Here is a 26,999-nt window from a genome sequence, read left to right on the forward strand (position 1 = left end):
ACCCGCAGAATTCTCATCTTGAATCCCATCTCCTCTAGTTTGTCCTTTAGAACAGTGATACCATAGGGAAACAAAAATATGTACACTAGTAAAACGAAAGACGAACAATACTAAATCCCCCGATAAGCAATTTGAATGCTCTAAAGCTGATACAAGAGCACTGGTGTTGGACAAGGATGGAAATGTTGATTTCTTCGGTGAGAAATACAGCCCGAAGCTTGAATATATCACTTGAGCCAAGGCACCTTTATGTGTTGGATTATTTGGGTTTTCATTTCAGGTCTCTTCCATTAGCCAGAAATTGCCTCCGACCTGTGCTTCAATTACCTACCCCCAGGGAGAGGGGAGATCGATTGAACTTCCCCATCCTTTAACACTCCTTCGTGCTCTCTGAATTTTTTTTATTCTTTGGGTTAATTTTCTATATAGTTAATACACTGTATTGAATAGTAGATATGTGTCAATGATATACCTGTATGTCTCCACAATTGTCCGGATGGGCTTCTCAAACTGCGTTGTTCGTTGCCGTACGAGGTAGAAAGTGTGCAGGCTTGATGACAGCCATACCCGCCAGTAAAAACATGATAGGCATCTCCTGACCATATGTAGTAGAAGAGAAACTCCCATTCGGGGATAGCGAGTTCAATGACCTACACCACAGTCTTGGCAATGGGGTCGTGAAATAACGCATGTTTGTAGTTCAGGCGGGTTGCGAGAATGGCTATCGTAGATCACCTAACTAAGGCCTTGAGGGGCAGCCAGAATACGTCCGCTGAATCCTCCATCGGAACTGAAAGTTCATGCCCTTCACATCCTGTACTTCTTTATTTACCGAATATGGATTTATTGGTTCGGGAAGCACAAGTTCAAACAATAGATACAGGTTTCTCCCTGTCTACTATACATAGGCGAAGAACTAGGGGAGATGATCTATGATAGTCAAACTAGGAGGAAAATACGCTCTAAGGATAATTGTAATTCTGGACTTGTGAGAGCCTCTGCGAAAATTATTCTCCCTCTAGTACCGAAGTAGCTCAGATATATATAGTCAGCTCTGTAAGAAGGGGTGATTAAAGTATACTGACTTTGAACGCGCTTTATTTTCGTAGATGATTCAAACATCAGCTATACTACCAAAAATGCCTTATACAATCGAAGCAACTCGTTGAGCTGAAAGGAAAGGTCCTATGGTATACCTAATACCTATATCTTATGCGTAGAGTTGGTTTTGGGGCGGGTTCGGGCTCAAGATCTAGGGCCCGCTCCCGACCCGGCGCTGGCTTGGGTTTTTGACAGGCACCCGCCCCGAACTCGCGCCAACTGAGGTCAATCCGACCCGGAAAAACCGGAAAAACCCGCTCCTCGATCCATGAGTTGGTTAGCGTTTACATATTTAGATAGCTGACTAACCTACCCAGGCCTAGTACAACTCCCGTTCTACCCCCTAATCCGAAAAAGGAAGCCGAGAGGTATGAATAAGCTTTCAGATATACAACTGCGCAGGAGGGCGCCCGGATATGCGACAAGCTGATTCGGCAAGATTCACAAATCTGCTCTGAATCTTGGCGCTTGCCTGGTCCAGTATGTTTTTCATCGGATAAGAGAACAACGCGCCACTTAAGAAGCCCCCTTTTATCGGCAGACTGAAGCAACAACTTGCTAACATAACCTACGCCAACGAGCGCCTGCCTACATCACGAAATGCCGCCGAGGATCCATCTAGTCCGCCATGCAGAGGTGCGAGCCCTTCGAATGATTTATCTGATCTACTTATTGAGATATGTTGATAACTTAGGGGCTTCACAACGTCGGCCGAGAGTATTGGGATCTGACAGACCCTCCTCTGACTGATAAAGGCGGAGAGCAGTGTCGACAGCTCCGAGATCGTTTTGCCTTTCACTCAGAAGTCGAGCTTATTGTCTCGTCTCCGTTATGTCGCGCCATCTCGTCAGCAGCCATCAGCTTTGGGCCGGTTTTTGAAAACCAACCTAGCCAAAACTTAATTCTCCTACCTGACCTTCAGGAGATCAGCGATTTTCCTTGTGATATCGGAAGCGAACCGGAAGAGCTGATGCGAAAAACCGCAAATATCAATATTCCAATCGACTTCAGCTTCGTTGAAAGCTCATGGAACAGCAAGGTATGCTCAGAACCCTGGTCATTGACACGTTGTATACGATCTATCACAGAAAGACTGCGACATTGACGGTTAACATTGATATCGCGACAGAATGGCCGGTACGGGCCCTCGATTCCAGCAATTCAAGATCGGGCGCAGGCCGTTCGACGATGGCTAGAAAGCAGGCCCGAGAGGGAAATTGTTGTTGTCAGCCATGGTGCCTTCTTGCATTTCTTGACGGAAGACTGGGAAGATAGCTTTGTGGAAGAAGGTCAGTCTTTTGCGTCTCCGAGCTCGGCACTTAAAAATTACCTACATACTGACATCCTCCCTGTTGGGATAGCAACCGGATGGGCTAATGCAGAGTACCGGACGTATGACCTTCACAGGCAGCCGAAATGTGGCCTCAACACGGCATGTCACATTAATGAAATTGCATTGGTTGAAACTAAGGAATCTCGTTCTGGACGTGGCAAGTCAAGCCCAACTCCACCGCGAGAGGAGCAAAATAGACTACGTTTGGAAGCCCTCAAGGTGTGGGGACAGCAAGGGTACTTGTTTAGTGCAGCTGAAAGGAAAGTTTCGAACGGTATGGATTAAAGATACTATGGTGGGGCAGGATTAGAGTTTGTCATTTTCTGAAGTGTAGTCATGGCCCAGAATGCAGTTATAATATATTGAGATGAGATGGGTGTTGTGAAGCTCAAACCTGAGCTTAGTGAAGGATCTGAGGACTATTGTGCTAATAGTCCTCCGGACAGATAGGCCGGACTGGGTCAATAATATGAGTAATACCAACCCTTCTGCCTGATATCAACTATAACTCCATACAATAATTTGCCTAAAGCTCTAAGGGACATTGCAGTAGGCAGAGGAGAGAAGTCAATGAGAAAGGTTGTGGTTAACAGAAACCCTGTGCACTAACAGGGATATTTGCTGGCTGTCAAGCGCTGACATTGACATGGAGAGGTTCAATATAGAACCACTTCTGGGGAAAGACGGCTGTTTATATGTAGGCACAGCTCCCACTGGCCGGAAACCTCGTCTTGATATGAACAGAGTCCCGCGCGCAGTCGAAAAGGAAACACAGCTCCACCAGGACCATAAAATTGAACCGTGTCATCCAAGAAGTAAACCATACTTTGACAGATCTTGACTGACAGTTCCAATGGATTGTCCTAGAACTGACGCACTAGACGGTCATCAAGGCACGTATGGCTCCAAGAAATTTTGTATAAATACATTAGCTTGTCACAATCCGTGAGACAAATGATTTTGAAAGCCCAGAGAAAATACGAACAGTAGCTGTAATCACGTTAGGAATCCGGTCGACTTAGGGCTTGGACCAATAGGAGAGACATCACCAGCTGTCTTCAGCCAGTGTAGAGGCCATTGTGAACTACCTTGATATGACTGTTCCCATTCTTCCAGTCTTTGTAATGTTGCAGATAATGGCAAATTGATGTCTTTTGCCATAGAAACCGTTTGATCTGGCGTAGAGCCTTTAGTTCCATGCCCCACTAGATAGTTCACCATTTGCCCAGTCGCTTTACTTTCCCTGATCGGGAACTGGTGCCTCAGGCAATCACGATGGCATTCAATTAACTTTGTAATGTTTCACCACGAAAAATGGTACGGCCGGAGCGGAAAAACTAGGGAAAAACTTTCCCGACCGTTTCGCCCACTCATCCGGCTGCGTTATACAATACAGTCAATCCAAGAACGAAATAGAGGCATTCACCCTCTGTCGTGAAGCACCCATGGTGCCCAGATCCAGTCAGTTGACTGTGATCGTCACGACCTCCCCCACCCCGTCAAACCCCTCTACGGAACTGATCTCCTCCGTACTGCAGTCTTTCCGTCGCCATTGCACGGACTTAATCAGTGCCCGGGTCATTGTGGTCTTTGACACCTTTGACCGCGTCGGACCTCGCTCCCGCCTGAAAAAGGGGCAAGCCACACCCGAAGTAGCTGCAAACTACGGCGTCTACAAACAAAATATCAAGGAACTGATGCTACGCGAATATGCATCCCCCGATGGCTGCTCTGACCACGTGATGCAAGAATGGCAGGACCAGGCCGAATTTGGTCTCAACAACCTCAGCAACGTGGTCGATCTGTCCATCACACAGACCGATGACAAGCAAGTGACGTTCATCGAGCCCGCAGCGCGTCTGGGGTTCGGTCTGGCCGTGCGCTCCGCCCTGCGGGTCTGTGAGACACCGTACGTCTGGGTCCAGCAACATGACTGGGCGCTCGTCGCCGATATTCCATTAGCACCGTTACTGGAGATCATGGAGTGCTCGGACGCAGATCAAGTCGCGCCGGTTAAATACGTGTCGTTTCCCTCGGTGCGCATGCTCTCGTATGCGACGCAGCCCTATGTGGTGGAATTCCCGGCTTTGCGGGCCTTGACTCAAGATCTAACGCGGGATTTTGTCCCGCCATCACAGCCGGAGGTATCTGTGCCGTTGACGCCGCTGTATTTCTGGTTTGATAAACCGCATATTGCCTCGACGGAGCATTACCTCTTGCGGGTGTTCCCGAATCGGCTGACGATGCGGCGGGGTGAGTTTATTGAGGATAAGGTTGGCCAGCAGGCGAGACAGCAGATGAAGGAGGGCCAGTGGCATAAATGGGCTTGTTGGCTGTACTATCCCAATGAAGGGAAGCAGCTCTGCCTGGGGCATTTACAGGGTCGGACATGGAGAGGGGCTGAGGGGGAATTATTGACGAAGTATGGATATTCGGAAGTCGATACCGACTCAGCTTGAGTTTAGATATTAAATCGCCTTTTGGCCTCTTCTGAATTGATGAATATATTGATTGTGCATGGATTGAAGAGGATGTGTGGATTACGGGGGAAGTCACTGCACAATGGGCGTTGTACAGTGCATGCAACGGGAGCGGCAGTGACTCGTTATATTGTGGGCTTGGGGACTCGCTTCTGCCTGATGAATTAGGAAGAGAACACCTCTTCTTGGCTGACCACTGCCATTTTGAATTCCCCCAGTATGATAGGTAAACTCGGTTATTCACGCCAGTCATAATATTATGTAAATATTTACGTATGTGGCGGAGTCCAAACCGGATGAATCACGGGGTATGGAGACTAAAAATCTGAAATCCGGGACAAAGAAAGGGACCCATAGAAGGGGTCCTGCCAATAATGTGACCAGTCTGGGGCGGAGTGTCGGAGATGGTCCAGCCGTGGAAACCTTTTCCCCTGCGAAATTTTCAGTCATTGATAGGGCTGCCAAATGCCTGCGTAGTACGTATGCAAGGAGGCGCAGACAAGAAACAAGAACAACCTTGTAGGATGTACCATGAGTTGTTCTGGTCAACCACCCAACGACATGGCACCAAGTCACCTGCAGTGTACTTTTAGTCGTCTTCGCGTGTAACTTCACCGGGTCAATATAAATAAAACCCAATCACGATGGAACAACCGAGACAGGGATTGCCGATCACCAATCGGGCTCCCGACGCCAAGCCAGAAAGAGTGAGTGGAGCAAGAGGCGAGAACCAGTTAGCATTAAGCCTGTCACTGGTTGTCAGCCCATTGCTTTCTTTACTTGAGGTAGAATAATAAATATAAAGCTCGTTTTGACTTTCCCACCCGTCTCACCTTGATCCTTTCGCCTCCTATCTTGCTCCTGTCAAGCTATTCTCTCCCCAGTCTTTCGTTTTCATCTCGAGTCTACATCTTTACTCGAATACACTCGTTCAACTCAAGACTCGCCCAAACAACATCCTCCAAAATGTCTACCACCACCACCTCCGTCGCCGCCAGCGCCACCGCCTGCAACACCTTGTCCTACTGGCAGGTCCCCGTCGAGGATGCCGCCTGTGTCCTCCCCAAGACCGGAAACTACTCCGACGTGATGGACAAGTGCTGTACCCCCGCCAAGGTGACCGAATTCGACAACGGCTGTGGTCTCTACTGTCTCGCCCAAGGCCAGAGTGTCGGCGACCTCAAGGACTGCCTGCGCAAGGAGGGCGCCCAGGACGGCCGCGAGTTCTACTGCAAGGGCAACGATACCGCCACAGCCACGGCCTCCGCCCCGTCCTCCACCAAGACCGGCGACAAGACCGGTACTTCCACCGGCAGCGGCGCCTCCTCTACCTCCTCCGACAGCGCCGGCTATGCCATCCAGCCTGCTGTCTCCAAGGGTGGACTTGGTCTCTTGGCTATGGTCTTCTGCTCGGCTTTGATGGGTGTTATTGCCTAGATACTTTTTCCTGGTGGTTGGCTTCTGGTAAATAATGGGAAGGATCTGTCTATGTGCTTGTTTTCTCGGCGATTCGTCTTGCGATGCATCGGGCAGGACATATTTAATACCCTTATGATATGACCTGCTGTATTATAATTTTTTTTCATGGTTTGGATGTCGGTCGGGATTGACCTGGGCTATTCTATTCTAATTTCGACAAGTGAAAATTTTGATCTTTTATCCGAAACTTGACGTACTCCGTAAATATCGAAACTCGAGACCGAGGAATTTGGTGTTTCCCAGATAAGGTATGATTGACGGCTGTCGAGTCATGGTCCACTTTTAGACTTGCCGACTGCCGGATCCTCGGTCGCATTATCTTGTCTGGAATGGAAGATCTTTGTTTCTATGGAATTGTAGAGAGTCGCGCAAAGGGTACATGCAAACGTACCTGTGATACCTTTTCTATTGGATCAGAACATAGCATTGGTTACTCGTTTGTGAAAAATAGTGTTATGAAACTTAGTCACATTACTGCTGCAACTAGTACGTCATGTATAGACGGTTCTTGGTCCTGCAACAGGTAAGACTCTCTCATTAGTTATTTCCGAATAACATAGTCCAGACCATCTAGGAAAAAGGGTTCGGAACGAACAAACTGTGAAGATACACGCTGTTCGTGGTCATGTAACCAGCCAGATAAGATCACTATCTTGATCTGGACACGACTGAAGAGTATAGAGCTTTTCCCCGGTTAACTTTCTGTCTTTCAGTCTTCTATCCTGGTTCTCTCTACCTTTATTATTCTACTTTTTCTATTATCTCGGTAGCCAAAGGTGATGTTCCTTTTCACTCATCTACCAACTTTCACCTCTTATTTCCAAGCCCCCAGAGAGATATATAATTTCAGGAACAACTGGAATTATCAGGGAATAAATATAGATCTACCTGTGTGAAACAAGTGCCTTCTTTTCTGAATAGTCAGAATTGTCGATTAACTTTCCTCCGACTTGAGAACCTAAAAAGATCTCAGAATGACTGATCTCCTGGGGTCTGCTCACTTGCTTATCCTGTTCAAGCGATATACACTGCCCACTCGCTTATCAACTGTGTTACTGCAGATCAGCATCTCATACTGCGTACAATCCTCTCAAGCTGTGGCACTCAAAACTTTAATCCGACGTTATTCTTTTCCTTGTTTACGTCAAGTTCACTTGATCAGTCGAGAATGAACTTGGTTACAATTTTTCACATACCAAGAACATAGGCCCTATAGGGGTTAGCAGATACAAGTAGGCTCTTTGAATATCTTGTAACAGAATAAATCTAAAGAGCTTGATAGCACACAATCAGTCTATGTAGTGTTCATATCTAGGTTAACCATGGACGGAACAATATATCTATGCGCCATTAACCTAACCTAATCTACTCTAGCTCTACGCTACTCTAGTAATACCAGCGTCATATAAGGGGGCGGCTACCTGGAGACTCATGTAGGTGGAGTAATTGATAAGATGTGCCGGGGTCATAGATGCGGGGTCTGTTCATCCAATCGCCCACCCCACCTAACATAAAATATCAAGTATACATGTGGTATCCATTGGAGGTATAAATAGTGGAGCTACTATCAAGTATTGGAGCCACCGGAGGGTTGCACTTGTTATCTAAAGCCTAGCGTACGGTAAAACATCTATATTTTGATGAGCTATTCATACCAGTAGGCAAAAAGGACTAGATTCAGGTTCTTAAGAACAGGCCTGCTATGTTTAAGGATAAGAGTAAGTTCACTATCCGTCGGGTGGGAGTGTTGGCGCCGTAGGGCACGGAGACATGGTCATGGTACCCCTGCCGTATCCAATCGTTCAACCCACCCAAAGAATATAGCGCATTATCGCAAAACAGACAACGTGTTCAAGAGGCTGGAAAAGCCCTTTAGGCCAGTCATTGTGACATGGATATGCTCGGGGGACCATCTCGCCCCATTACGAATGATTCGATTGGTTCTCATGGCAGAATGAGCTCCAACAATGAACCGCTCCGATGCTAAGGCATCGGCTGCCCTTCAGCGCCGATCGGTTATAATAGCAAATGCCCTTAACTTTGGTTATCATCCCAATATAAGTTTTCTATTCTCTCCCAGGCACGATGAACGTCAATGAAATTGCACACGGTCTTATCACATGGGCCAATAAACCGGTCTACGACAAGGCTTGTATCCCTTTACCCCCGCCACCTGGTTTGCTGAGACCGAACGAGAACATTAGTGTTCATGTGTTACAAAATGTCCTCAACAAAGTGATCTTTGCGGGGGATGAAAGATATGACACGGTATTTGTCAACTCTCAGTGTCCGCCGCTCACTGATTCAGACTTGCGAGCCGACCTTGCGATCAACTATACCACCGCCTCGGATCTGCCACACACTACATGCTTTATCAAGGCGACGGGGACTCACCAAAGTGAATACTATGATATCTGCGCTGTCGAGGACCAGGTTCTCAACTACTGCGAGGATTTCTTCGACAATAAGTCTAACACCGGCGGGTTCATATACGCTGCTACCCTCGTCGGCGTCCATATACGATTGTGGATCGTTCATAACCATGACCGCAAACTAAAAGCCCTGTGGGGTGATTCCAGTCGTGGAACTAGCAGCGATTATAAAGATCTGGGCGATTCCGCTTCTGCGGAGTTGATTAAGAAGACCTTTCGTGACATGTTGGAAAAAGCACCAGATCCTTGGTTTTATCAAAGCGGCGCCAGTATTACTTCCAATATCCTGAACGGGAGCATTTCAGCCTTCTAGAATCGAACAAAATGCTCATCTACCGGGCCCATACTGCTCAATTACTACACAAGAAAGCTCAACTCACCTTCTGCCTCCACATCTGTTCATCCTAATGTCTCAGGTGGTACGGATCTACGACCACCACATTATCAGCAAGCTTTGCATCATGTCCACATCGCTAATATGCCAAGGCCATGACTCTTCTGTCTACTGTTGGAGGCGTTTATCTCTGGATGATATCAACTAATGCAGCCGAGGGTGGCCCACCGAGCGAATGTGTTGTTGAGAATGGCTGTTTTGTTGACCACCCACGAATGCGCTATGTCGATCATACAATGGAGAGACTTCCCCAAGAAGCGAAGCGTGCATAGATTTTATTTTCCCAATGACAGATTGATCATTCCCCATCCTTTATAGTATTCTGCTGATTTGGGCAATGCAAGAAGGGTAATGCTAGGCAAAACCTATTGCAATCTATAGATTAGCTATTCTACTACCATACCCAGCTACGTATTAAAAGCGTCATCCTCTCTAGGTACTGAGCCATTGTTGTTGTAGTTCATGTCAGTCCATTGCCAAGGAGGTCTCAGTAGCCAGGCAATCTTTAGTGCAGTGATAGACAGTTAGATTCAAGTCTGGGTGGTAATAAAATGCCTTCTTAGCAGTCAACGGATTATTCTCGGCTCTGGATCCATCATCTCTGCTCAAATTGGCACCGCTGAATGTTGCGCTCTTGTTTGTCCAATTTGCATAAAATCAATCTTCGTCACATGATTACTGCCTACATATCCCACCTCTTCTCTTCCCCTACTTGATACCTCCTATCTGATACAAGGCTTCAGAATTTCCGTATTTATGTCGGGAGAGAACCCCATTGTTAATCCAGTTCTCAGCTCTCATTTCAATCAAACTAATAATCCGATTTAATTCTCTGCTTTACACCTTGAACGTACCTATGGAGACTATCGTATATACTAGGATGCCATACTGTTCACTGTGTGGTGAAAAGTTCAACTTGCGCATATCTTTCCGCTCTGGTAAACTCTATATTCTTTCAAGTCTCTACCTAGCTGACATGAAAAGTCGTTCTCGTGAACCAACACAAAGACCCAATATTAACGGAGCTACTGAACTTCCAAGGGAGGGATAGTGCAATTGTTCTACCGAAACTTAACATTTATATACTTGCTTCAGACAATAACCCGACAGCATATAGGCTTGCACCCTCGATTCATAACCTTTGCTGGACAGCAATAGACAGACCACCGTCACTCCACTTTGTCTATAATCTTGGACTAATAATGAACCCGCTTCTCTGGGCGAAGCTCCCACAGAGTATCTACTCCCATTACCAGATCATGTCGATAGCAAGTTATTCCTTATCACACTCACCTCCGCCCCTGGAAGCAAAAGACACAACTACATCTTCATTTCTTGCGAGCACCCCGTCTCCGTTATATAATGATCACCGGGCAAATCTAAATAAGCTTATTGACGATATTGGGAACCTTCCACCGGAACTTACTAGCATCATCTGGGAATTTATACCGCCTTCGCCTGTTCGCTGTTTACTCTCTCTCTGCGCTGCCAAGACAATTTGGCCTGCTATAGATACAACCACAGCCTCCGCGACTGTTCAATTATCGGGAGAGATTTATCTTTATTTTATCTCCACCCTAGACGGAACTTATATATCCGGTATCTGTATAGGCGATATACTTTACGGGTATAGGAGTAACTGGTGTACTAGATACTCAACATCCCCTTCTGTGGTTGCATTCGCGTTTACTCTCGGCTTATATGGACTACGGAAAATAGACATGTTGTCAAAAAGCACAACAAAAATCACGAGCTCAAAAGCTAAGAGTCAAGAGTTTCTTGGTATTATCTATGCTCAAACAGCACAGTCACCTTGGATAGAAGTACAGTGGGATGTATGATACCATATTATAAAAAAGAAGCTAAGAAACTGATGAAAACAGGGTATGAAAATCTCTCACTTCAAGTGGGTTCCCGACTCTGAGAATCAGGAAGTTTTCGGACATGACTTTATTTGGGTGAGCCCGTGGCTGCCAAGCCAACTTTATACTTTATCGGCGAACTCATTCTACGATTGGCCGCGAAGTTGCGACTTTTCTTCCCAAGGTAAACGGTTTATGGCCCATGTCCCATTACACCGGGATGGGCACTATTTATGCGGTCTTACTGCCTTTTGTTCTAGCAGAGGCTTTGTCGGCTTGGGAGTACATTTCAACGCGTTGTCAGATATTAGTCATACGGTATCTTGGTATGGCCAACAACAAGGCTGTCCAGTACATGTTCAACTTGCGCGTTCCGAACATTTGACATCAATATCAGTGGTCTGGGATAGGGCTTCCAAGTCATATCTTGCAGTACGCTCCCCACCCTTTCTTAATACGTATCCTCTGACTCCGATGCAGATTACCACGGACAGGGGACGAAATCTTACTCTCGGGCCATATATATCTCCTGCAGAAATTCAGCTGAAGACATTATTCAGCAGTGACTGTGGTGATTCCTTTGGCTTATATTATGAAATATTACCAGGACTCCCTAACTTCACGAGCCTAGGTGTTGTATGTCGCTCTTATTCATCCTCTTTGATATCAAAACACCATATAAAGCCGAACATGCCATATCATTTCAGTTACCTAGGTCTTCTCCACACGTGCTCCTGGAGCAGCTTTACTTCGCGGGCCTCTTTGACAAACGTCAAAAAGCTCAAAGCCTGTTATTTAGGGCCTCGCTGTACAGGTATGCTATTGATATACAACGATGGTGGTACTAGTACTTTGGGGCAGTGGTATGAACGCACGTCACTCCAAGCTGGTATAGTCGAAATGGACTACATGTCGGATCATGTTTTGAGGTTTTCTCTTGTGAAGGCTGGAAGATACCAGTATGTTAGCAGAGTTGATTCCTTGCCGCAATCAATCCCCTTTGAAGCAAACCCCGAGAATCTATTCAATGGGGTGGGTATAGGACATTCCTCACTAGACCAAGCTAATCAAGGTAGGATGATATTATCTGGCTATATTCACCGAATTGTGATATCGTTCTCCGTGTTCCAGCCTAGCCTGTGGACTATTCCATTCGAGTCATCTTCTCCTGGCTTCAGGTCTCCCCTGTGCTTCCATGCTGTCCAGCAACCTTTGAATGAATGTCATATTCAGGAAATGTTATCCGTACTTGCTGCTTTTGTGGGAGCATACAGCGGTTTGTGAGTGGAAGACTGGTTTCCCATACTGTCAAGTATTACCATAATTTTATTCGCAATATATTCGCCATTTCAAACTATTAGCTTGCCATAAAAATCCTACTTTTGTGTTTTATTATATCAAACTCCCGGCCATGAGAAATATCCTTTCCCATACCCCCTTACTAATGTTAAAGTTTGTTGACTTTCAATATCTAGTACAGATTTAATGCTTCTTCGTCTTTCCTTTGCAGCATGTTTTAGAATACTCGAGGGTTAAGCTGGTACTCCTGTCGATGGAGTGCCACCTTCCTCATTATCATGTGTTGGCCTGAGCGATGTGTCCACTACAGTATACCGTTCTTCTTTTCAAAGGCCATCTGATTCTCAAACGTGGCCAAGTGTAACATACTCCGTATTCAAAGGAAGCTGGATGCCGCCAACTCTATGTATTTGGGTACACATGAACATCACATCCTGGATAGCTTTCGCAATTGAATGGAATCTCCTTGATTGACATCATTCTCTCAATACCTATCTCCAAGGTATGTAGTATAAATAGACAGGTAGCATTGACATGACAATTCTCTAATATAGTAGCATGCCGATGTGATGGTCCACGCTTCTCAATTACCACTATATGTTTGATATACGTTGGCGCTTTGTAGGGGGCTATATCTGCAGATATTTAATTATAATATTTTGACAGTACTCTAGAATCCTTGCGCTCAATCTCTGGGCTAATATAACTACATCAGATATTTGCAAAGCTTAAATATCGAGGTGGCGGACTATTAACGTATGAGATTCCCTCTTATCAATCTGAGGCCATACCCAAATTAATCGATGATGAGAAACTAGTGCTACGAACTTATATAGTGATACTATTATCCCATGATATCGTCCAAAGGACAGGCTGCCAGCACGTCCATATTGCTTTGTACAAGATCCCAAAGTGATACGTCAGCCGAATTTAGGGGTCGATAGCCATTCTCAGACCTGCACAGAAGGGCATTGAATTTTGAATAGCGACCTTCATATGAGAAGTCTCCCCAAGCAAGTACGGCAAGGTCGGGAAGACCATCATCACTGAACGCCCATTCTGCAAATTCAGAAATATCATCAGGTCCATAGGGTAGGTCTAGTTGGATTTTAGATTTCATGTTTGTGTGATATGTACTCTTGAAATCCGAGACAAACTTACCGTCACCATATCTGTAATTATATACCGGCGCAGAAGACCAGTTCGGCTGCTCATAGCTGGACAGTTTCTCCAGGACCACTCCACTCGCCCTTATATGTAACAGCTTGCATGATATCCCATCCCTTCTTGGCACAGCCTCGCACGTTCCCAGGCACCTCTCCAACAGACAAGGCTTTTTCTTTCATATGAGATTTTGGCTCATTATAAGACTTTAAAGGTGGACTAATGTCGATTGGATGGGTCACTAGTCGTTCACTATACCAATGGATCTAAACATGAATCAAGTGCTTAGATGGTACTATATGATTTCTATTACATGACTAACTTGATATATATATCCTGAAGCCAAGTCACTCATCCTTCTCCTCGATATTCGCATCCTTGGAGCAATACTTGATAATCCAAGGGTGCTGCCGGACATTCTCAAGGGAAATTCTCTTATCCGCGTCGAGAACAAGAAGCTTGAATGCTGTTAGTATTGCTCAGTGGGTTGCGGCAGAAACAGTTACTTTACCTTTCTGATAAGGTCCTTTGCTTCAGGGCTGACGGAGGAAGGGATTGTCATATCTCCCTTCGCTATCCTTCTTTGTGTCATAATAGGTGTATCCTCAAATGGAGCGTTTCCAACCAAGAATTCATACATTAGGATCCCTAGGGACCATAAGTCAACGTTTTGATCATAGGGCTTATCACACTTCCTGGGATCGACCATTTCTGGGGGCAGGTAATCCAATGTTCCACATTTTGTGAGCCGGCGGCCACTCGGCGCGTGGACACTCCAGCCAAAGTCTGACATCTTTAGCTCTCCATGAATACCAACGAGGATATTTTCGGGCTTAATATCCCGGTGAATAACATGTTTGCGGTGTAGGTACAGCAAAGCGTTCGCCATTTGCGCAATGTATTGTGCAGCTTTCCACTCCGGAAAACGGTCCTCTCTTTGCAGGTGCTTGTATAGCTCACCCTTGCCAGCATACTCCAATATCAAAATTACCCGTTTTCGGTCGTGAAAGTGACCATAGAGTCGAAGAATATTGGGATGTCGGAGGTTACTCTGAATCTCGATTTCACGGGCCACCTGCTTTTCGATCCTTCCGTTTTGAATTTCATTCTTGTGGAGTACTTTCAAAGCACAAACGAAACCGGTGCTGCGTTCTCGAGCAAGATATACGCGCCCAAACTTTCCTTTACCCAGTGCACGACCGACCTCGAACATTCCCAAATGAAACACTTTAGGCAACGGTTGCTTGGTAAGCCGGACAGGGTGCTGCCCCCCAGCGGTGTTCGGCGCTTGCGATAGAACGGAGATAGGGTGCCGAAGTGGTGAACGTGGTTGCTTCGCCTTTATTTGGGCTGCATTGGAGTGAGTAGGGTCTTGGGCTTTGGCTTCTGATTTGACATCTGTAGTCGCAGGCTCATCTTCTGATTCAACAGATTGATCTGATTCTTGCGACACAACAACGGAGAGAGGGTGTCTGGTCTTGGAAGGAGTTGTTGACGGATGTGTAGTGGATGTCGCAACCTAATCTCTGTCGTTAATTGTGTCCCAAAATTAACCACAGAGTAGTTGTAATATACGCACTTTGGTTTTTTCCTGCGCTTTAGCTACACCATGGTGATCGTTCTCATCCGCTATGGCCAGATGCCTGAACCTAGCCTCGAGCGCCACAGACCCCATAGTTGAATATCTTACCCTGGCGCTGCTTGCATATTCGACAGAATCGACGATTGAGGTGTATAGCGAGATATCGTGGTATCGTGAGAGCAGTGCCGGGGGAATTAGTGGGCAGAATACAGCATCAGGCAGGAGAGAATGATTATTTGTGACATTGTCGTGCAAGTCTGATATAAAATCTCAGAAGCGGCTAGACGTTGCCTTGGCAACTGGCCGATCGACCTACCCCAGATTGTTTTGATCTTCTACCCCACAGATCCACCCGCAAACAAGGCCTTCGAGAATTGCAGAACGATGCGCAGCCTCGGTATAAAAAGAATTTGGAACTAAGCAGTCGAGGCATTAATGACTTTTATCAATCCCCCAGTCATGGTGTTTTCCCTTGGTCGCACGGTCGCGGTTGGCCCTATCGTTGGCAGGTGATATGCTAACAGGCGCTGAATGGCACTCACCGCAGGCCGTGGGAACTAGGGTTACACCACAGAAAGCACTTTCTAACCAATACTGGGCATCACTATTCTAGACCCCCTCGGTACTCACTTCAAGTACATTTTCAGCCCTTCACATATTCGACTGGAGTGGCTATTGTTGCGGAACCATTTATTTCTCTCTCCTATTCTTGTTGGATATCGAGCTTTTGATTTAGGTCTTGAAACCTATTTCCTCTGAATTCTGAACTCGTTCTCGACCTGACACCCTTAGTTATTGGATTTCAACATCGAAACCTCTCCTCTGTCTGTCCCTACTCTCTAGCGGGCCAATGTTGACATAATCCAACATTTAAGATGTGGGTGGTTGGATTACTATTTGCTCTACAGCAATAACCTTAGTACCTAGCTGTTGTTATACTGCAAATCTTACCGAAGGGTAAACCCTCTGTCAGGGTAAAAGGCCAGGGTTGTTGCATATGCTCTAGCCAAAGGGCAGATACGCTCCAATGAACATTGCCTGTATACTGTGTTTTTGGGTGGCAGAGCTCCCACAACATGAAGCAAGCAAGATGCATCGTACAGGATCCAGAGTGTCAACAGGCAGCATTCGACGGGATGGTACTAAGGACAGGGTGTACAGACGCCAAGAACGAGACCCACTCCCTCAAGGCAGTTCCCTGTGACGCCGTATAGTCAGGCATTCAAGAAAAGAGTGAGTGCTTCTATCTCCATTCTTTTTTCTCTGTTGGTAAGAGGTACACTCTATCACCGGCTTCTTTACCGCGCACTATAGTGTCCAGTTGACCTAGATACCTTGGTCTAATGGAAATTCTCGATTGAAAGGCCCCACCGGCTCGGTATAAGAGGAGCCTACAGATGCGCAAATCATGATCGGAGACTTGAAAAATGAGAAAACACTAGTGTTGCTCGTGCATAGCAGTAAGGCTACCCTGATGGAGGGTTTCAGGGATTATTTTGATCAGATATGGAGGTAAAGCTATTTCGGAGCAACTTTTGGTCCGTAGACCATCCTTGGCGCAGTGTCGTGTCGAACCAAGGCCCTTGGGGTTTAGACTTGCCGCAAATCCTACCTTCATAGGTAAGAGTTGCGAATGTCCAATCCACGCCAATCCTGATGCTTGTTGGAAACCGGCCACTAGCAGGTTCCACGTGAAGACAAGCAATACATATCTAGCGATATGCAGTATTATCGGTCCTCGGCTTTCGTGACATTGTTCAAAGTAGATTCATTTTAAAATGATCCTTTCTGCCCATGCCACCATGCCCTGATCTAGGATAATCACGAATATACTTCTACTCACCATGGAACATCTTAAAAACCCGAAAGACTCGATGAGGTCGACATGGCGCCGATGGGATCGAAGCCAGTGGACACTATCACACAAACTCTTCGAACATGCAAACCTTTACCATGTTGACCTTGATAGAAAGGTCCCGGTTCATTCAAAAGAGGAAAAGATACCTTATGTTTCAGACTGGTCTCTCCACCGGTGGATTATCTTTCACGCTAGCATCCCACTCATCGTCCACCAGCTTTTTGTATACCTTACCGGCCAAAACTTCGGCCCCATTGTGGCGTTCGGCTTCTACTATTACAGTAACAGAATATTCACCAGCCGAGAACTCCGAGGACTTCGCGAGCTTGGCCATACCTATGGGTTTTTAGACGGCGACAAACACGAGCGTGATGGCATCCCCGACGTGGGAGTGTCCAAGGTACTAACATCTGTCATGCTGGCCAGCCTCGTTCGCCCAATGATGATAGTGTATCTTACCTACTCGGCAAATGAAACTCCAACGTCTATAAATTTGCGATGGCTCCCCCTCGAAGTCAGTCTGTACGGCATCGTCCTTGACTTTTGGTTTTACTGGTACCATCGCATCATGCATGATGTAAACGGACTCTGGAAATTTCACCGGACGCACCACCTTACCAAGCACCCCAATCCACTCCTTACAATATACGCAGATTCGGAACAAGAGTTCTTCGATATCGCAGGGATCCCCCTGATGACCTATGTTACAATGAAGTTCATGGGCTTCCCAATGGGGTTCTATGAGTGGCATATATGTCAGCTCTACGTCCTGTTCGCAGAGCTGGCTGGACACAGCGGTCTTCGTTTCCATGCATCGCCGCCTAATCCGTTGACCTGGCTCATGCGGATGTTCGACGCGGAATTGGTCATTGAAGATCATGATCTTCATCACAGAAAGGGGTGGAGGAAGAGTCATAATTATGGCAAACAAACGCGTGTTTGGGACCGTGTGTTTGGTACCTGCTGCGACCGGATTGAAGGAGTGGATGCCAACATCGACTATACGAACACTGTCGAGATGAGCATTTTCTAGGATCTTTTACTTTTGGGCTACACTTGTCTGCGAACCTAGTCTTGGTCCCAAGCATTCAGTCTTCATTTTCAAACCTTTTTTTTCCCTCCAAGATGATAAAGCTCCAGTCTTAGACGCCTGTGAAATGTCTTTAACTGGTGGCTAAAATATGGCCCAATAGTTTATGGAGTAGTCTAGAATGGAAGAAATGGGTCGCAGAGTGTGTGGAATGACCCTGCATCAGCAATCTAGAATACTGATACTCGATACCATGGGTTGGGGTGGAGAATCCAAATGCAGATGCTAAGTTTGTTTGTGGCCTCCTCATTCCGGACTCGGAGCTCGGAGCTCCTTCCAAAAACTATGACACAGAAAGGCTTCTTGTAATTGCACGTAGACGACCAACGATACTGAGATTTGGAATAATGCTGCCTTGCGGCGATGGGACTATGGGCCTCGTTGCCAATTGATACTGACTGTTTCTAGCAAAGAAAGGTTGTACGGCTAGATGCATCCTCGATCCCTGACGGTTCTTCTCCTTTTGCCGTAGAGAACTTGCTTCGTTCTCAACTATTTTAGCATGTACCTGTACTGTCTTTTGCCCGGCCTGCGGCGCCTGTTCTGAGCCCTAAAAGCCCTGACCCAACGAAGATCTCACCGCCACTCCTTATACGGGTCCTGCCATGCAACGTGCCAGTATGAAGACCAGGAAAGAGTCTTTCTACATAATTTAAATCACGCACCTACCAACCAAAGGAGAGGACAGAGGACTGGTAGTTAGTGCTAGACTCATTGCATTATCTCATGGATCATGTTCATCTCCTGTGCTAGAAGCCGTGCGCCGCCGTGCTTGCGATTCCCTTCGCATCTCTAGCTTCTGTAAATCGCGTTTCAGCTTCTGTATCTCCTCGTCTAGCTCAGAGGTTGTTGCAAGGCGGTACTTGAGCATAAGTATGGCCGCAGAGAGTACCAAGAATCCAACAGAAACCAGGTAAGACCATTGCCCGACTTGCTGCGGCTTTTCCTGCGCCGGACCATCGTTGTATATAGTCCACTCGGCCCATGCCACAAACGCGATAATGGTAAAGGGACTGATAACCATGCTGAAGACCAGACCAAGGAGAATTGCACTATCCACCGCAACTCGCAGCAATGCTCTGAGAAATATGGCGCTGAAGAATGGTCGGGCGCGGAACCAAGGTGAGTTTCGGACGCTGGTATTGGGGTATGTTTTTGTTTCTTTGTTTTCCAGTTGCTCCGTAGCAGTTGAGCGTGCTTCGCTTAATTCTCTTTTGAGTCCTTTGAGGATGTTCTTCCTTTCTCGCCAGATCACAACCAATTTGGAGGATGGAATTTGCGACCGATAAGGAAGGAATTTGTACGCCAAGTTGACGACGTTAAGCACTAAGCAGAGGATGATCAGGCTATAGATATACCGCCTTGAATAAGCTAGTTTCGTCCAGAATTTTTGGGGATGTGCAAGCTCGGAGTCCTTGGTGGCGACCCAGGATTGAAGAGAGGTCGGTTCTCTGAGTATTTGACTGGAGTTGAAACAAGGGTTGAAACAAATGTCTCCCAACTGGCCCCAGCGAGAGAAGTTGGAGAAGGTGCCCCAAACACTGTCGTTCCAAGTAGATAGTCTCCATGACGGCTGCCAGCCATCGCTGGATGTTTGGTCGAATGGCGGGAGGTCTGGATAGCAGAACATATATTGTGGCGGGGCGCTAGAGTTTTTTGCTGCGTATACCAGTGCACAGATAGCACCGGCAAGCATCAGAACATTCCAAAGACTGAATAGCAGATTGCGTGCTCTTTGGTGGGTCAGAATTCGAGACCAGCATTGAAGCGGTAAGAAAACAAGGTATCCCGTCACGACGATTGCGACGACCGCATCAGCGTCGAACTCCAGAGAAGCAGGCTGAACGAGAACTTGGTTTGTTTCGGTAATCAGCTGAGGGAAATCGTTCCATAACGTGGTGTTCTTGGAAATGAAAGGAATGGTGACTAGCTCCGGTTCTGATTTTTTCTGGGGGCTGGCCAGGAGAATGAATGCCTCGATTGCGGCAGTGCCTGCGTATGTGGCAGCGGCGCCTAAGAAAACATCGGCGAGCCACCCTGTCCAGCGAGTGAGACAGCTTGCGATCAGCAGCGCATAAAAGAGATAGCGTGGGCAGGTGTTGTAGATTGTGCTGATTTGGTAGAAACATTGAGCCTCCTGAACGACAAACAAGGGCTGGCTGGAGGTCATGAGGGACTTTGCCGCATCCCTGGGCTCATGCTTCAAAACCAGTGCCTTGGAATATCAATTCTTCATCTCAGCAGAGGCGATTTTTATGTACGTTAAATTTTGAGAGTGAGTGACTTTTTGACTTTTCTTGGCTGCCTAGACTGTCGCCGAATCGCTGGTTGGACGTCATAGACTTCCAAACTGCATTTAGTAAGCCAGCCATGGAAACAACTGGCAATCCCCTTTTTCCTCAATCTATCTTACTTACGGTAGAACCAGTCAGTGTGAGGAGGGCATGCACATAATGCAGAAGACTGTAGTGGATCTTTACATCCATTGCGTTCAAGATCACGTGATGGATCCATGTCGCAGTGGCAGCCTCTCATGCTGCCAGCACTCTAGACAGCAGGAAGGCAGCTGTTGTGGCTACTAATAGTTGTGCATACTTGCATCGGTGGGAGTTATTATCGCATTTGTACCCCGACCTAGGGCCTCAATTGAAAGACTGGGGGTGAATTCCAGTTGACCCCGGTTAAATATATCTTATATGTTCGTATAGCATCTCGCACTTTGCAATGTTAACTTTAAGCGTCGACAATTTAATGACATGCGTTCTACAGGGCTGGAATAATTTTGTTATAGATTGGTCTTTCGAATCATCCAAAGTTGGTTTGTGAAACAATCTGAACCAGTCTCCAATGAATTCATCAATTTGGAGGGAAAAAGAAATCAGCGCCATGAGCAGGACCACAAAAAAGATCCATGATCTCCAAACCAGGAGTGAGCCTGCTGTCCGATAACATGAAATTATTCGAGGGAGCTGATGACAAGATTTGAGATGAGTAGTCAATATTCGGCTGAGAGGCAACGACCTAGAAGCAGATATTGATGTTAGAAAAGCAGACTTCAGAACTGAAAGGTCTTCGGCGCTAACCTCCCAGGGTATTTGTTGGCTATGTGTGGATGGTTCCACGCCCAGCATTTCTGTAGTGGATTGTTCAGAAGTAGTGCCCTTGTCACTGTTTTCATTGCTGACATTGTCCCCACGAGAGGCATGGGAAGTAGAGTGAAATTGCCGAGCAATAGAGGCAAACGGCATCAGCATGGAGCCTGGTAAATACCCATTCGTCGCATATTCGAGGGCACTGAAGTACCCAGTCACACTTTCGAGTAAGGCGAGATTGCCGTGAGTATCTTCGTGGGTTGGATCTTGGATGATTTGGTCAAATAAGATGAACAAGGCCGTGAACGGCATGAAGAAAATAACGCTGCGCATATTAGCAAGAGTACGCACAACACAGGGCACGTAACATACAAGAACGGTGTGGACGGTTCTTGCTGGATGACTCGAGTGATTTCAATTACGGCACGCGCTGAGTTCATAATGCCAGCCATGTCCGATGACGGCCGGGGAGCGATTTGGTCACGAGTAACATGCAGCTTCAAGCGATGAAGAGCTATCTTGAGCTCATGGTAGTGGTAGTGAACCCGAAGAGCGGCGTTAAGTCCGCAGGGATGTGAAAATGCTTGCGGTCGCAACTTAACACCAGGTCGGAATCGAGGTGGGATTGCTTGACATTGTTGCTCCAAGAGCTCTTCGAACTCAGATATTGTGCTGAGATATGTCGTCCTTGAATTCTTTGTTGCAGTTATAGAGAACAGCTCAGTGAATATGCGCGAGTAGAGTCTTGCGAACTTTATCGAAGTGAAAAACCAGTCAAAATCCTCGAAGATTGCCTCTTCAATTAAAGGTATGGGCGAGCCAATATCGCAGTCGACAATAAACTGTCAAACCAGCATCAGCAAACTATTCAAAGGAGGAAGAAAAAGGCAAAAATGACTCTACATCTCTTACCGAGGTACAACCAGTATGAAACGATACTGTTTTTTCAATGTAATATACTACCCAGAAAACACGGCTACGAATTGTAGCGTCACTGCCGGTAGATGCTTTGTTTAAGAATGCGCGCTGGGCAACCCTTGCTGCCTCGGATAGAATTTTCCCTTCTATCTGAGTGCCCGACATGTTGAGACAGAATATGGCCTGTTACAGTTGTTAAGAATGCGCTTTGACAAAAAGTGAGATAAACTTGAGATCTACCATGGCCGTAATTGACTACATAAGTTAGATCTACCCTCGTCGTGATGAGGAATGGATGAGAATGGATGACTTCGCTTACCTGAACTTCTAGGAGGTCTGTATTTAGTAGCAACACCCTTGGGTAAAGATCAAGTGCGACCTTGAAAAGACTCCAGGCTTCGCCTTCACCAGGCGCAAACGAGCCTCCACCATTGAATTCGCAACCTAAAGCTAGCACGGTGTGATACAAAGCTGCCCAAGCCACATCATTAGCAAGATCATCATCCAAAGTGGGTGAAAATGCCCTGGTCTCGAATTCGTGACGGTCCAGAAAGGGGTATAGAGGGTGGATATTCTCAAAGTAGACTAGAAGCCGTTTGAAAATCAGCACCTGCTCCCACAGTCCAATACATGGGATGGCCCACTTTCAATGAGATGGCGTGCTCTTCCTGGTGATAGAACGGGAATCTCGCCCAGCCGGTTCCAAATACTAGACGGTCTGAAGTTGCGATTGAGCACTTGCACACGGGATTTGACCATGCCAGATATTCTCGAAATAAGAGACCTGAGTGCATTGTTACCTAGACATGCCGAGAGAGCGTCTAATCGGCTGTCGGAGAAGAAACTCATGCTTGAGCTGGCCACTGGTGGTACAAGATTAAGCAAGACCTCGCAAATGAGGACCTGGTTTTTCTGGATGACGTACAATAGTTCTCGTCGGCCTTGAATCTAATGATAAGTATTAAGTTCGGTGAAGATTCGAGTAGGCAAGCTTACTCCTAAGATAAACGAAGCGTTCTGGGTGCGTCCGGTTGACTGCCGAGTTTGAAGCAATTGGTCCACATAGAGAGGTCGATGTGAGAATCCTTGAACAGGATCTGGAACTCGTGTCCAGGTTGACTCGTCTCTACCATCTTGTGAAGGGTCTCCGCCGGACGGAGCGGAGGACAGCGCCGTAGCAACTCCCAATGTCCTTGTCTCCGACAGATCACGGGTAGTCCCTTGAGATTGGCGCAGGTTCCGATGCCGTGGACTCAGATCTTGAGACTTGAATCTCCTCTTCAGGGGACTGTAGATGCAAGTATGCCCCTTCTTCTATTCCACGTGGTGAGCATTTTTACCATGGGGGGATTTGCCACCTACGTGACAATTATCGCAGCCCTCCGAATGATCCGATGTTTCTGCAAAAATGGGTTAGCTCTTTTACCGTAGTAAAACATTTTACATGACACTTACTCTTGCACCTAATCTTGCGCGCCTTGCACGCATCGCAAACATGCGAGAGCCGCAAATGAAGCATCGTGAGCCGAGTGTTGGAGAGAAGCGGGGATGGGGCTTCGGCAGTCGCGTTTGGTTGATGAGATGGTCGAGGCATTGGGTCTCGGCACTCGGAACTCGGTAGTCGGGACCGTCCCATCGCCTGCGCCTGTCGCCCTTCCAAATCGAGCGGACACTAGTCAATGTCACGTTGTTGAAGTAGATCTCCGCAACACCGGCCATCATGCTGTAAACTTGCGAATATATCCTCGAAGTCTTGAAAGACACACAACGTATACCATGAATTTTAACGAAGATCAGGAAAACCGAAGCCAAGAAATAGACTACTAATCTCTATATAGGTCTTTAGACAATGGGTCACCTAGAGATGTTACGATTGCCTAGGATTCACCGCGATTCGGAACGGGGTTAAGGGGTTCCCTGCATTTGGTGGGTAGTTTAACAGAATCATTCTCGGCCTTCGGCTGTCAGAGATAATACTTATCTCTGGTTAAGATCAACGCGACCCAATGAAAGTGGCGGATTGGGTGTGAAGTTTCACTCCTCGATCACAAGATCAAGAGGGCCAGGAAATAAGGCGTAGATAACTTATCTCTGTTTAAGATCGGATGACAGTGGGTCGCCCGTAGATATCATAGTTACCTAAGAGGCCTCGGGACTCGGGACTTAGGGCTCAGGACTCCATTGCATCTGGCCCGGCGCTAGCTCGATGACAGCACGTATCCTCCTACGTCTACAGAGGCGAGTGAAATGAGCAGCAAAAAGTAAAAAGTGAAATTTCTATATCTGGTAGCCCAGAGCCTTCGTGTTGAATGTGCAAATGCAACTACCTCGCCGATTATCCAGCTTCTTACAACATATGTGTATGTCCAGGTCGGTGACAAATCATTCTCATTGTCCTTTAGTGATATCCTTGCCGACTAGAGACCACTGTTTAAATATAAAAAGTCAAGCGGAATCCCTGGCAGTTTCGAGACTTGTGTTATGCCACTGCTCCCGCCGGCGTAGAGCCCCAGGGTCAACTAGAGTCAGTAGCAGTGGTGCTGGCAAGAACACTGCACTCAAGATCGCTGCAAACGTAAGAGACCAACGCATATGATATGGCGGATTAGCAGAGGGCCCAGCGACCATTGCAGACTGAGCAATAATAAAGACTGCGCCGAATATTTGTCCACCAAACCAGGAGATTGTGCTGCCTATTTCAGGGGAGTGAGGAAATGTGATTTCGGCCAGAAGCTCCAGTAGGACTGGAAGGGTGCTAAATGACGAAAATCCCAGGATCGCACAGACTACATATGTAGGCCATATGCCCAACGTGCTGGCCGGTGCGAAGATGAGCGCGATGTACATAGCACAGGTGATGGGAAGGAAGCTCCGAATGGTGCCCATATACCATTTGAACTTATCATTCAGTGGTGAGAGAATAGCTGCTCCCACAAGCCCAGCACCAATCAGAATGCCGCCTGCGATGCCTGCCTCTTCTTCGGTGGCACCATAAGGTATTACCGCTTGGTTGAGTAGGGTGATGGTGGAATTGAATAGTGCCACGTAGATGGAGAAGGGCAAAGAGAGAAGCCAGAAGTTTCGCTTTCTAGCTACGTCCTTGAGCGCAACCAACAGACCTGTTCGGTCAACTGCAGCGGCCGTTGAAGGTGGAGTCGGTGGCTTGGACGGAATGAAAAAGGAAGGCATGATGGCCAGCGTGGACTATTGTTTGGTCACAGAGTATTAGAATAGGATTCTGCGTAGAATATTGACAGAGATCAACCTGACTCACGATGCTGGAAATTATCAGGATCATGCGGGGCATGTCATCTGGTGTTTTGGCGAGGTACGGATTCGCAAACTGCCCAAGAGCTGCGCCCAACGGATTGGCAAGAGTGGCGATCGCAGTGGCACTGGTACGGCCCTTGTCCGTAAACCAGCTCTCACTGAACTTGCTGGGTGTTGACAGACAGAACGGCTGAGCCAAGCCAATGATAATTTGGCCAAACATAACAACTCCATAGTTCTTAACCTCTGAGGCTGTCCCTGCATAACGAATCCAATTCCCGACTAGCAAGAGTACAGAGGTGATCATGTTGGATCCTCTCAACCCCAGACGCTCTACTGTTTGGAAAACGAATCTGGTAGAAGGCTAGCAGTCAGCTAAGCATACGCGGAGGCGTATCCTCCGATGACAGGTCCGACAAACTTACGGTGCACTGATACAGTAGGCGAAGAGAGTGCCCGTGCTAAGCCAAGTGATTGCATTCACACTGACATTCAAGAATACCGCCGATGTTACTGGGACTGCTGGGTATGTAACCCACTGCGCAGTTAGATTCTCTGTTCGACCATCGCTTGTAACCAACGACTTACACCCCAGCTGACAACGATGTTCAGGAGCGCCAGGTGAGCAACACCGATGAAGCGGCGTTTATAGACTGTCATACCGATTGGCTCCTGATACCCATGACTGAGATCACAAGGAGATGGCCCAACGTAAGTTAACGATTTGCCACACTCAGGGCTAGTGCCCTTGCTGATCACATCGTCGACCATGATCTCAGGCTGTCAAGATGACTAGGATACTCGACTAAGCGGTTCGATATAAGTGGTATTGTTGGTAGACACAGTGGATGGTGATGAGATCACAGACACTGAAGCAATAGCTTTTAAAAGTCGAAAGAGACCACTGGGTGCAGTCCGATCGATTGTGATATATACATTCCATCAGTGATCTTCTATCAGTAAACAAAATACAAGGTTAAATCAGAACTTTAACCCCGCACTTTCGAAATCCGACTTCCGCGGTATATCTGGACCATTTCGGCGTGCGTTATACATTCCACCTAGGAAATGTTACTGCCTCGTGCTTATCGTACTCGTCCAACCCTGGTCTCTAGCCTTGATACGGCTTTCCCCGGATTTCGTTTGATTGGTACAACACTGGCAGCTGTATCGCAAAGGGAGTGAGACTCCAAGGGTAAAATAAAAGAATAGATAACGGAGCATGATAATACTAAATACAAAGCTAAATATACGGCTAACTAAAAATAAGAAGAAGAAATCACTCCTGTGTTTGGTTGGCCTCCACTAGTAGTTGGTGTCTTGTCTGGCTACTATAGAAGGTGTGGTCAATGTCATGCCCAGTTGCGGATGGACTTCCACTTGAAATGGCTTCATTGGAAACCTCTCTCCATCCACACTGAAGGCACCACTAGTCCTGGAGGGAACGACTCGGTAGGCTGACACTTTCTGATACTGGGCCTCAGGCATTGTAAGATGTGTTCCGTTCGCGGCTTTTGTCAATAATTGCAAAAGCTTCCTGGCCCCTATCCCAGAATCCACCGTTAAGACATCTAGCAGCCCATCATCAGGCTTTGCGCCAGGGAACACTTTGGATGTAGCATCCACAAAAGGAAATTTACCGGCG

General features: G+C 46.9%; 9 protein-coding genes across 9 annotated transcripts; 5 read left to right on the forward strand and 4 right to left on the reverse strand.

The window, feature by feature from the left end:
• Positions 1-1,701: 1,701 nt before the first annotated feature.
• On the forward strand, positions 1,702-2,719 carry ANOM_001118 (phosphoglycerate mutase; the record flags this gene model as incomplete). Its single annotated transcript, XM_015546375.1, has 3 exons — positions 1,702-1,737; positions 1,796-2,140; positions 2,231-2,719. The coding sequence occupies 3 exons, from the start codon at positions 1,702-1,704 to the stop codon at positions 2,717-2,719; spliced, it is 870 nt and encodes a 289-aa protein (XP_015411598.1).
• A 1,160-nt stretch (positions 2,720-3,879) lies between these two features.
• On the forward strand, positions 3,880-4,893 carry ANOM_001119 (uncharacterized protein; the record flags this gene model as incomplete). Its single annotated transcript, XM_015546376.1, has 1 exon — positions 3,880-4,893. The coding sequence occupies one exon, from the start codon at positions 3,880-3,882 to the stop codon at positions 4,891-4,893; it is 1,014 nt and encodes a 337-aa protein (XP_015411599.1).
• Positions 4,894-5,475: 582 nt separating this feature from the next.
• Positions 5,476-6,351, forward strand: ANOM_001120 (uncharacterized protein; the record flags this gene model as incomplete). Its single annotated transcript, XM_015546377.1, has 3 exons — positions 5,476-5,519; positions 5,573-5,621; positions 5,704-6,351. The coding sequence occupies 3 exons, from the start codon at positions 5,476-5,478 to the stop codon at positions 6,349-6,351; spliced, it is 741 nt and encodes a 246-aa protein (XP_015411635.1).
• Positions 6,352-8,478: 2,127 nt separating this feature from the next.
• On the forward strand, positions 8,479-9,138 carry ANOM_001121 (uncharacterized protein; the record flags this gene model as incomplete). Its single annotated transcript, XM_015546378.1, has 1 exon — positions 8,479-9,138. The coding sequence occupies one exon, from the start codon at positions 8,479-8,481 to the stop codon at positions 9,136-9,138; it is 660 nt and encodes a 219-aa protein (XP_015411634.1).
• A 4,753-nt stretch (positions 9,139-13,891) lies between these two features.
• Positions 13,892-15,219, reverse strand: ANOM_001122 (aurora family serine/threonine-protein kinase; the record flags this gene model as incomplete). The annotated part of the gene is made up of 3 exons (XM_015546379.1): positions 13,892-14,002; positions 14,056-15,063; positions 15,124-15,219. 3 exons carry the CDS (start codon positions 15,217-15,219, stop codon positions 13,892-13,894), a joined length of 1,215 nt encoding a protein of 404 aa, XP_015411633.1.
• A 1,751-nt stretch (positions 15,220-16,970) lies between these two features.
• Positions 16,971-18,017, forward strand: ANOM_001123 (sterol desaturase family protein; the record flags this gene model as incomplete). The annotated part of the gene is made up of 1 exon (XM_015546380.1): positions 16,971-18,017. The coding sequence occupies one exon, from the start codon at positions 16,971-16,973 to the stop codon at positions 18,015-18,017; it is 1,047 nt and encodes a 348-aa protein (XP_015411632.1).
• Positions 18,018-18,798: 781 nt separating this feature from the next.
• On the reverse strand, positions 18,799-20,244 carry ANOM_001124 (uncharacterized protein; the record flags this gene model as incomplete). Its single annotated transcript, XM_015546381.1, has 1 exon — positions 18,799-20,244. The coding sequence occupies one exon, from the start codon at positions 20,242-20,244 to the stop codon at positions 18,799-18,801; it is 1,446 nt and encodes a 481-aa protein (XP_015411631.1).
• A 686-nt stretch (positions 20,245-20,930) lies between these two features.
• On the reverse strand, positions 20,931-23,806 carry ANOM_001125 (fungal specific transcription factor domain-containing protein; the record flags this gene model as incomplete). Its single annotated transcript, XM_015546382.1, has 8 exons — positions 20,931-21,095; positions 21,137-21,491; positions 21,539-22,008; positions 22,079-22,267; positions 22,404-22,669; positions 22,729-23,032; positions 23,081-23,372; positions 23,529-23,806. The coding sequence occupies 8 exons, from the start codon at positions 23,804-23,806 to the stop codon at positions 20,931-20,933; spliced, it is 2,319 nt and encodes a 772-aa protein (XP_015411630.1).
• A 723-nt stretch (positions 23,807-24,529) lies between these two features.
• On the reverse strand, positions 24,530-26,125 carry ANOM_001126 (cell surface receptor/MFS transporter (FLVCR); the record flags this gene model as incomplete). The annotated part of the gene is made up of 4 exons (XM_015546383.1): positions 24,530-25,288; positions 25,359-25,707; positions 25,780-25,892; positions 25,943-26,125. 4 exons carry the CDS (start codon positions 26,123-26,125, stop codon positions 24,530-24,532), a joined length of 1,404 nt encoding a protein of 467 aa, XP_015411629.1.
• Positions 26,126-26,999: the final 874 nt, after the last annotated feature.

The sequence above is a fragment of the Aspergillus nomiae genome, assembly GCF_001204775.2.
Source record: "Aspergillus nomiae NRRL 13137 chromosome Unknown contig00010, whole genome shotgun sequence".
Lineage (NCBI taxonomy): Eukaryota > Fungi > Ascomycota > Eurotiomycetes > Eurotiales > Aspergillaceae > Aspergillus > Aspergillus nomiae.